Source organism: Carlito syrichta, unplaced genomic scaffold, assembly GCF_000164805.1.
Source record: "Carlito syrichta isolate Samal-C Ts95f unplaced genomic scaffold, Tarsius_syrichta-2.0.1 Scaffold311884, whole genome shotgun sequence".
NCBI classification, from domain to species: Eukaryota; Metazoa; Chordata; class Mammalia; order Primates; family Tarsiidae; genus Carlito; species Carlito syrichta.
Window position 1 is genome coordinate 204560 of NW_007255980.1, and position 11043 is coordinate 215602.

At 37.9% G+C, this 11043-nt stretch overlaps 1 protein-coding gene across 2 annotated transcripts in view; it reads left to right on the top strand.

The window, feature by feature from the left end:
- SENP1 (SUMO1/sentrin specific peptidase 1) overlaps positions 1–11043 on the top strand; it is a 59568-nt gene that overhangs the window by 23757 nt on the left and 24768 nt on the right. For both annotated transcript variants that reach the window (XM_008069254.2, XM_021718170.1), the window contains exons 7-9: positions 5202–5305; positions 5385–5668; positions 8691–8745. In XM_008069254.2, coding sequence (XP_008067445.1) covers positions 5202–5305; positions 5385–5668; positions 8691–8745 — 443 coding nt within the window. The remainder of the gene's footprint in view (positions 1–5201; positions 5306–5384; positions 5669–8690; positions 8746–11043) is intronic.

The window sequence follows — 11043 nt, forward strand, 5'->3', positions numbered from 1 at the left end:
AAAAAAAAAAAAAAATGTCCATCAACAGAGGAATGGATAAAGAAAATGTGGAATATGGCCGGATTCACACTTGTAATCCCAGCACATTCGTTGGATGAGACAGGAGAATTGCTTGAACCCAGAAATTCGAGACTCGCCTGGGCAACATAGAAAGACTTTGTCTCTATAAAAAGTAAGGAAAAATTAGTTGGCCATGATGGTGCATACCTGTAGTCCCAGCTACTCAGGCTACCTGAGTCCAGGAGTTCAAGGCTGTAGTAGCCGTGATCATGCCAGTGCATTCCAGCCTGGGCAACAGAGTAAGACCCTGATTCAAAAACAAAAAAAGCCAAAAAATGTGGAATATATGTACAGTAGAATACTGTTCAGCCTTGGAAAGGTTGGAAACATGGATAGAATTGGAGTACATTATGTTCAATGAAACAAGTCACGAACAAGTACAAATACTGTATGTTCTCACGTGTGGAATCTAAAACAACCAAACTGGAAGCAGAGAGTAGAATGTTGGTTACAGAGTTGGGCAGGGGGTGGGGTGGTACAGAGAATGGGGAGATGATGGTCAAAGGGTACATAATTTCGGAAGGAATATAGGTTATTTTTGTAGTTATCTTGTAAATATAATTAATATCATACATTTTAAAATTGCTAGAGCTGGGCATGATGGCTCACGCCTGTAATCCCACCACTTTGGGAGGCAGAGGCGAGAGGATTGCCTGAGCCTGCAGGTTTGAGACCAGCTTGGGCAACATGATGAGACCTCGTCTCTACAGTAAATCAAAAATTAGCCAGGTGACACACGCCTGTGGTTCTAGCTACTTAGAAGACTGAGGTGGAAGGATCGCCTGTGCCCAGCCAGTCAATACTGCGGTGACCGAGACAGTGATACTGCACTCCAGCCTGGGTGACAGAGTGAGACTCCAACTCGAGAAAAATAAATAAATAAGTAAAATGGCTAAGAGAGCAAATTTAAAGTGTTCTCAGCACAAAAAAATATAAAGTATTTTAGGCGATGGATATGTTAACTACCTTGATTTAATTATTCCATATTGTATTAACAAGTTTTGACATTGCTTTAGACCTCATAAATTTATACAATTATAAATTGTCAATTTATAATTTTAAAGAGTTACCTGTACTATTTTTCATTGTTTGAAATGTTTTTAAATGGAATATAACATATCTAAATTTTTTCTTGTTTTTTATTTTTTTGAGATAGTCTCACTTTTGCCCAGGCTAGAGTGTAGGTGGCACAGTCATAGCTCACTGTAACCTCATATCCTGGGCTCAAGCGATTCTTCCACCTCAGCCTCCTGAGTAGCTAAGACTACAGGCATGTACCACCATTCTTGGATACTTTTTGGATACTTTTTATTTTTGTGAAAAAGGAGGCCTTAGGATCGCCAGAGCCCTGCAGGTCGGGCTGCGGTGGCCGGGAGCGGCCACTGCACTCCAGTCTGGGTGACAGAGTGAGACTCCAACTCAAAAAAAAAAAAAAAATAGGAGGCCTCACTATATTGCCAAGCTGGTCTTATACTGGCCTCAAGCGGTCCTCCTGCCTTGGCCTCCCAGAATGCTAGGATTATAGATAGGAGACACTACGCACAGCCTGTTTGTTTGTTTGTTTGTTTGTTTGTTTGTTTGTTTTTAATGAAACTCAAGGAAAGTACCTCCTGTCATTAAAAAAAAATTCTTGTGACCTCCAAATTAACTTGTAGGTTAGTGAAACACTCTTAACGTTCATCTTTTAAAGCCATAAATTACTTTAAACTGAAAGTATGAGTCTTAAAGAGACCTCAAATAATTATTTGGATTATGGATAATTTATTTCTGTTCATTTTATGTTGTGTAATGACTGTGAGATTGTTAGACTCAGAAGCTCTTCTTTGAAGATATATTTATTAGGAAAATGATTTGTGGGGGACTTATGTGTGTTAAATTAGCTTTTTAACCAGTGATTTACAATGTATTAATCTAGATTTCTTGTACTTTATGGCCATTTTGGTTCTTCGTGTGTTATTTATGAGTCTGGAAGTTCATTCATTTTTTTTTTTCTTTTTGAGTGGAGTCTCCCTCTGTCCACCCAGGCTGGAGTGCAGTGGCATAATCATGTCTCACTGCAACCTCTACCTTCTGGGCCCAGGCTACTATCTTTCCACCTCAGCTTCCAGAGTAGCACCTGCTACCACACTCATCTAATTGTCTTTGTTTTCTTTGTGTGTGTGTGTGTGTATGTGTGTGTGTGTAGACCAGGTCTTGTTATGTTGCCCAGGCTGGTCTCAAACTCCTGGGCTCAAGCAATCCAACTGCCTTGGCCTTCCAATTGCTGGGATTACAGGCATGAGCCACGGCGCCTGGCATTATGAGTATGAAAATTTATTCTAAGAAAACATTTTGCTGTGTGATATGTGGAAGGAGAGATTTTTTAAAACTTTTTGTGGTTGATGAATTTAGCAAAGCCCAAATATTCTCACTTTTATCAGTGTTCTCTTGAGGTCTGTATTTGATAGAAATGATTTTTTTTAACATTCCTTGGTACCAAGTGGTACTATGCAAAGTAAGTAAAGGCCAAAGTAACCTCTTACACTAGTTTTGCTTTGCTTTCATCTCTGTGATGTAGAACTATAGTCAGAACTTTTTTTTTAATCCAGTCTGGTGGGACAGTGAAAATGAATTAAAATGGTTTGTTAACCAAGAGTTCGTTTCTGCCGGGCTTGGTGGCTCAGCCTGTAATCCCAGCACTTTGGGAGGCTGAGGCGAGTGGATTGCCTGAGCCCACGGGTTCGAGACCCAACTGGGCAACTTGGTGAGACCTTGTCTCTACAATAAATCAAAAACTAGCCGGGCATGGTAGTGCGTGCCTGTAGTTCCGGCTACTTGGAAGACTGAGGCGGAAGAATTGCCAAAGCCTAGCCGGTTGAGTCTGCGGTGGCCAGGAGCGTGCCACTGCACTCCAGTCTGGGCAACCGAGTGAGACTCCAACTCAAAAAAAAAAAAAAAAAAAAAAAGAGTTAGTTTCTAGGGTTCAGATGGTCTGATTTCCCTTTCCTTCTGTCATTTTACCATCCTTAAAAATAACCTATTGTTAGTCTTGTTGTATTGTGATTAGGTTATTTGGTGTGGTAAAAGAATCGAGTCAAGATGTATATTGGGGAGCATTTAAAAATCCTGGTCAGTAAAGTGCCAGATAGCACAAGCTTTTTTGTATGTAGATCACGATGGAGTTGGTTGACAAATCTCTCTTACAATCCAGTAATTTGTAATGAGGCTTTATTCTGCTGTCTACTTAATCATTATACTGTCAATTTTAGATTGAAAATAATGAAGAGGCATTTATTTTAATTATGGTTTAAAGTTGTTTCTGAAATAGCCATATCCTCTTCAGTAGAATAGTCAATAAATAATAGATTTGGTTATTGATATTAATTTATACCTGGTAATTGTCTTTTTCTTTTTAGTTTGGAAAATATAGTTTATTTAGAAATTGGAGAGAAAGAGAGAAGAGATTCACCTCTCCAAGGTAGTGGAGAGGGCTAAAGCTAGGAAAACATGGTAACCATAATTCAAAGAGCCATATAGCCAGACCAGAATTTAGTAAAGTGGTGACCAATTGTCTTTTTCTAATCATTATTTTTGTGCTGTCATTGAAGTGCCCATACTGCAGACAATGTTTTTTTATAAACACTGGAAAAGGAAACTGCCATCATCTTAGGTACAGTGTTAATATCTAAGGGATAAAATAATGGGGTTTTTTTTTCTTGTAGAGCACTGCAAGTTTGTTTTCCTCTTGAATCTATTCTTCCACCAAATGCTCAACTAGTTATTCAAGTTTAAGGGTAGCTCTTTCTCAGAGGGAGTTGTCATGCCTCACAATTCAAATGTATTCTAGTAGATCAGTAACATACTGACAGTGATTGTAATTTACTGCATAGCAAAAAAAAGGGGGTTCACGAAGAAAAAACTCTGTGTCAATTAACTATACAAGGTTTGTATAGTTAATTGCCTAATCCATTCTGCTATTAACAAACATTTGTGATTTAATAAAATGCTGATGCACATATTGAAACACTGAGTCAGGGTTAACAGCTAAACGATGCTGTTAACCCTGACTCAGTGTTTAAAATTATTTTGTGAAGATTGTCAGTTGTATTAAACTGTATATAAGATTTTTTTAAATTACTGGGGCATATTACTTAGTGAACATGACCCATTGCGTCAGGGAATCTGTGGTTCTCTGCCAAGTGACCTCATTTCTTCCTACTCTTCTCATTCACATAGATCTTACTATTTTTGGAAAACTTTAAGCACATTTCTGTCTCAGGGCTTTGTATTTGCTGTTCCTCTATCTAGGATATTCTTTTATATATTTCTATGACTTACTTTTTCCCTTGGTTTTAGGTTTCTGCTGAAATATCACCTTTTTTGAGAAATCTTGACTGTTCCTGTTGTTCGCTCTCTATTACTTTCTTTTCCCTTACCTTTAATTTTCTTCATACTACCTGAAGTTAGTTTGTAGTTAGCTTTTGTTAATTTTTTTTTATCTGTAATGTAAATGCCACAAATGCAGGAACTTTGTTTTATTTGATGCAGAATCTTTAGTGACTGGAGTATAGATGTGTTCAAATCAGTGAATGAATGTTATGGAGTATGTGGTTTTTTTCTGAATATGGTATTGGACTTACAGGAAAAAAGTTAAATAAATGTTGGCAATGAAAACCATCTTTGGAAAATACCTGCACTTAGAGCAGAATAGGTTAAAATAAGAAAACGTTTGCAAAATATCCCAATCTAAGTGGTCTTGCCTATTCTGGTTACTTCCTTGTGATTTTGTGAACAGGTATCAAGAATCAAGGGATTTGTTGGAATCCTAATTTAGAGTTCCTTAAATGTTTTATTTCTGGTACTCTTTATCATTGACTCAAAAGTAATTGCCTACTGGCCTTCTGGTTTCATATCCTGTGGCTTCTCTGCACTATTATTTACGTATATGCGCCATAATTTTCCAAAATATACTATCTGGTATTCACCCAACTCCTCTTACACATACTTGATAGTTTTCTAGAATACCCGTAATGTATCATAATTCTTAATTGTCTTTAGGACTGTGCCTGAGCTTTGGCAGAGCTTCTGGGATCCTCACTAGATGCTGCTTTGAGAATCACTTGCCTTATTGGATTGTTTAAACTTTTTATTTCTTATTTTAGACTGTTCAAGAAGAAGAAAGAGAGATTTACAGACAGCTGCTACAGATGGTCACAGGGAAACAGTTTTCTGTAGCCAAACCCACCACACATTTTCCCTTACACCTGTGAGTCACAGAAGCATATTTCAGATGAATTTTATTTTACAATCTGTTATTTGATATTAAAACTATATTCTCTTGCTAGGTCTCGATGTCTTAGTTCCAGTAAAAATACTTTGAAAGATTCACTGTTTAGAAATGGAAACTCTTATGCATCTCAGATTATTGGCTCTGATACTTCATCATCTGGATCTGCCAGCATTTTAACTACCCAGGAACAGCCATCCCACAGTGTATATCCCCTATCGTCTTATACCCCAGATGTTGCATTTGGATCCAAAGATTCTGATTCTCCCCATCAACCTCACCATCACCACTCTCTTCCACATCAGCCAGATAACTTCCCAGCTTCAAATATACAATCTGAAGGTAAAAAATGGCATCATATAACTATTTGTTTAATCCTACCAGTCAATTAACTATTTTTTTTAATTACAGGCAACATTATAGTATACAAATTAATTAGCATATACAGGTTCAACACCCCAAATCTGAATATCTGAAATCTAAAATCTGTAACTTTTTAAATGCCACCGTGACATTGAAAGGACATGCTGATTGGAACGTTTGAGATATCAGGTTTTCAGTTTTGAGATGCTCAACTGGTGTGATGCTAATAGTACAAAATTTGAAAACATTCAAAATTTGAAACACTTCTGGTCCCAAGCATTTTGGATAAGGAGTACCCTAATTTAGTTAACTGTACTATGAGTAAACTAAACATACAAATAAGATACTCTTTTTTTCTTTTCTTTTCTTTTTTTTTTTTTTTGAGTTGGAATCTCACTCTGTTGCCCAGATTAGAGTGCAGTGGCCGCTCCCGGCCACCGCAGCCTTGACCTGCTGGGTTCCGGCGATCCTTCAGCCTCAGCCTTCCAAGTAGCTGGAACTACAGGTGCGCACTGCCATGCCCGGCTAATTTTTTGATTTATTGTAAAGATGAGGTCTCGCCAAGTTGCCCAGGCGGGTCTCGAACCCGCGGGCTCAGGCAATCCACTCACCTCGGCCTCCCAAAGTATGGGATTACAGGCTGAGCCACCGAGCCCGGCCAGATACTCTTTTTTCTTAACATCAAGATGCAAATGATTTTATGTAATATTGTATTTAAACAACTTCCTGAGTATACAGTCAGAGTATATTCAGTTTAGTTGCTTGAGCACTTTCTCTGTTTCTATTACTTTGCAGTGATAGTTAAGACTTCTGAAGTTACAGGAATTTTGAAACAGCAGATAAATATTGACGTATGAGTACTTACCATTTAATACCAATTACTAAACCTGTATAGTAGGTTTATGCATTTTAGAATGGTCGTTAGCAAGTTTTGGAAACAAAGTTTTCTGCCTTTCAGCTAACTACAATATTTAGTTCTTACCATTCCAGTTAATTAAGGTTTTTTTGAGTTTTCTTCTTCTTTATGTATGTATTTAGGGTATGTACTTAGGTATATAATTTAAAGCAAGTTTTGGATTAAGTGGTTAGACATTAGGGGTCTTTTGATAGATGAGGCACCAGTCTCTGAGGCTCTCCCTTCCTTGGGTCATTTTTTTTTTAAGTTGTCAGTTTTTGAAAGTTCTTACTTGAGGATTAGACTTTTTGGTGGCATCATCATACAGCTACACAAATCCATGGTCATTTTATTACATTTTGTGAGATGATTTCCTGGGAACCATAATTTAAAGAAAAAAACCCAAAACACATTAACCTCAGAAACATACATTGTATGACAGATACTTAGATACAACAAAACTGGAATAGATATACTACATTGCACTGTTTAATTACTTTCTTTGTTCCATTTAATATATACTCTGAGGTTCTAATTATAGCACTTTAGAAAGACATGATTCCTGACTTTGGGAGTATTCAACAGAGTAAATAATAGGGTGATACAATTTGTACTTTTTAGATTCCCACACTCTTTTTCTGTATTCCCTTCCCACTTCCCCTTCTTCCTCTCGCCCTTTCTTTCTTTCACCTAATTCAGTTTCATTGCAAATCATGAAATATTGTAGTCACCTTTTAATCCACAGGACATAATTTCCAAGATACCCAGGGGGTTACCGGAAACCATGGATAGTACACTATATATACTCTGCCTTATATATATTATGTTTTTTCTTATATATACATTTATAAATTAGATACAATAAGACATTAACAACACAACAGTAACTAATAAAATAGAACAGTTATAACTATACTGTAATAAAAGTTATTTTTTTCTTTTTCTTTTTTTTTTTTTTTTGAGTAGGAATCTCGTCTCACTCTGTCACCCAGGCTGGAGTACAGTAGCCTGCTCACGGCCACCACAGCTTTGACCTGCTGGGCTCAGGTGATCCTTCTGCCTCAGCCTTCTAAGTAGCTGGAACCATGGGCACACGCCACCATACCTGGCAACTTTTTTTTATTTATTGTAGAGATGTGGTCTCACCAAGTTGCCCAGGCAGGTCTCGAACCCCTGGACTCAGGCAATCCTCTCACCTCTACCTCCCAAAGTGCTGGGATTACAAGCATGAGCCACTGCACCTGGCTATTTTTTTTCTTTTATTAAGTTGAGAACTTTCACGTTTTCACTTAAAAGAAAGCACTTTTTATAGCTTCTTTTTGGCATATCTGAAATGCCAGCATCATTACTCTTACATTTTGGGACCATTATTAAGTAAAAGAAGGGTTACCTGACACAAACACTGCTATATTAATATAGTCGATCTGATAGCCACGATGACTACTAAGTGACTGAGAGGCAGGTGGTGTATACAGCATGGATGTGCTGGACAAAGGGATGATTCACATTCAAGATGTAGCTACATAGCATGAGATTGTATCAAATTACTCACACTGGCACACAATTTAAAATGTATGAATTGTTTATTTCTGGAATTTTCCCTTTAGTATTTTCAGACCATGGTAGACCACAGGTGACTGAAACCACAGGAAGCAAAACCATGGATAAAGAGGGACTACTGGAAGGAATCTTGACATGCTCTTGTTCCCCTGAAACAAAGAGGAAGCACAGGGAGCAAGCACAGTCCAGGAATGGATGCTGAAGGGCAAATATGCTCGTATTTCCAAATGACATTCTTATTTGTGAAGCAAGTGCTTCACTAAGAACTACTTCTGGTCTCAGTGAAAATGGACTTGCCTCTCTCTTCCATCTTTTTTTTTTTTTTTTTAGAAAGCAGGATTTATTGAGAGGACAGAAAAGCTCCCACAGTGAGGGGACCTGAAGGGATCACCCTTTCTCTCTCATCTTACTTTTGTTCTTATGCTATGGTATTTTTGTGGAAATAGAATATGACAAAGTATGGAAACTTAAACTAAGACATCTAGAAAGTATAACTGTGTGGAATCTTTTATTAATAATGAAATGCTGCTGTGTTTCTTCATTTAGGATCAGACTCTGTGATTTTACTGAAAGTGAAAGATTCCCAGACTCCAACTCCCAGGTAAACTTTGGAAAAATTCATTCTTAACATACTATCTCTCCCCCCATCACCTTTTTTTTTTTTTTTTTAATGAGGCAGAGTCTCACTCTGTCACCCAGGCTGGAGTGCAGTGGTGCCATCATAGCTCACTGTAATCTCAAACTCCTGGACTCAAGCAATCCTCCCATCTCAGCCTCTCGAGTAGTTGGGACTCTAGGTACATGCCACCATGCCCAGATAATTTTTTTAAAAATTTTTTTGTGGAGTTGGGGGTCCTTCTTTGCTGCCCAGGGCGGTCTCAAATTCTTGACCTCAAGCAGTCCTCCTACCTCAGCCTCCCAAAATGCTGAGATTACAGGCATGAGCCACTGCTTCCAGCCTGTTTTCCCTTTCTTTAATCTCTCTTTAAAACTGCCTTAATTCAGGTGTCTCATACATTATTTGAAGTATATTAATGGCTTTCTAATTATTCTTCATTTAGCTTTTATTTTGTTCTTTGTTTATTCTTCCACCAAACCATGTTCTCTAATCCATTCTTCTACCTTGTTTTGTTTTGTTTTTCCTTTATTTTAAAGATGTGGGGTACAATTCAGGGTTAGGTATACAATTGTTCATTATGCAGGTACCCTTGTTGATGAAGTGTGTCCCTCCCTCCCCTGGCAGTGGCCCTCAAATGCCAAACCCACCTCCCCACCTTGTTTTTTAGTCCATCTTCTATTCTGAAATCAGAGTGATCTTTTTGAATTCATATCTCATTAAAGGAGTTTAGTGATCATTTATTAAAATCCTTAAAGGGTAGCTTATTAGACATAGAATTAAGCCCAGACTTCTTAATATGGTATACAAAGCACTTTCTTCACAAGTTTTACTATCACACAGTTTTTCCTTTAACAAGTACTTATTGAGAGCCTACTGTATGCCAGGTACTAGTATAAACATTGAGGATAATAGCAATGAACAAGGTGAAGGCTCTGTTCTCAAAGAGCTTGGATTCTAGTTGAAGGGAAAGATAGAGCAGATAATGAACAAATAAACATATATTCTTGATGATGATAAGTGCTATGAAGAAAATTGAAACAGGGTAATATATACACTAGAGTTAGGGGACATTATCTAGGGTGGTCAGAGCAAGATTCTGATAAAGTAACATTTGAGCAGAGACTTGATGGAAGTGAGAGAGGGAACCATATGGAAATATAGGAATCTTTCATATGTTTTAATACGCTTGACTATTTTCAGTTTATAAAAGTGATAGACATTTTCTTACCTTCACATTAAGTATTTCTTCTTCCTGGACTGTCTTCCCTACTTCAACTTATCTGTCAGTAGACTCTTTCTCATCTTTTACATCTCAAACATGATCTTTTATATGAAACTTTCCTTCTCTGGGACACATCAAATACTTTGTCCTCTGTAATCCAAAAAGATGCTATAATTTCTTTCTTTGCCACATATAGCCCTGGTAATTCAATTGCTAGGATGATAATAGTACTGGTTTTCTGTTGAGATTAAGGATAATGAAATGTTCATTCTCATCTCATTTCCTATATGTTTGCGGCTTCTCTATATGTTTTAAGCTCTAGATATTTTTTTTTCTTTTTTTCTTTTTGTTATTATTATTATTTTTTAGTCAGAACCTCACTCTGTCACACTGACTGGAGCACAGTGGCTTGATCATGGCTCATCACAGTCTTGACCTCCTGGGCTCAGATGAGCCTTCTGCTTCAGCGTCCCAAGTAACTGGGACTGCAGGTGCACACCACTACACCTGGCTGATTTTTTTTTTTTTTTTTTTTTTTTTTTTTAGAGACAAGGTCTCACTTTGTTGCTTAGGCTGATCTTGAACTCTTAGGCTAAAACAGCCCTTTGTCTTGGCCTCCCAGATTCCTGGGATTGCAAGTGTGAGCCACTGGTGCCCAACCAGCTCTAGATAGTTCTTAAAATTCTCTATTTGGGCTGGGCTCGGTGGCTCAGCCTGTAATCCCAGCACTTTGGGAGGCCGAGGTGAAAGGACTGCCTGAGCCTGTGGATTCGAGAGCAGCCTGGGCAACTTGTGAGACCTCGTCTCTACAATAACAACAAAAAACATTCTCTATTTGTGAAGTGTCTCAGGAAGACTCTGCAATTTGGATTCTTTATTTTTTATATGTTTTTTAAAGTCAGACCTGGCTTCTGATCTTGGCTTTTCCAGGCTTTATGTAACTTGACAAGTTACTCTTCTTATCCTTAGTTTCCTTATTAAAATGCCAGTATCAGCTGGGCTCGGTGGCTCAGCCTGTAATCCCACGCCTTTGGGCGGCTGAGGTGAGTGGGTTGCCT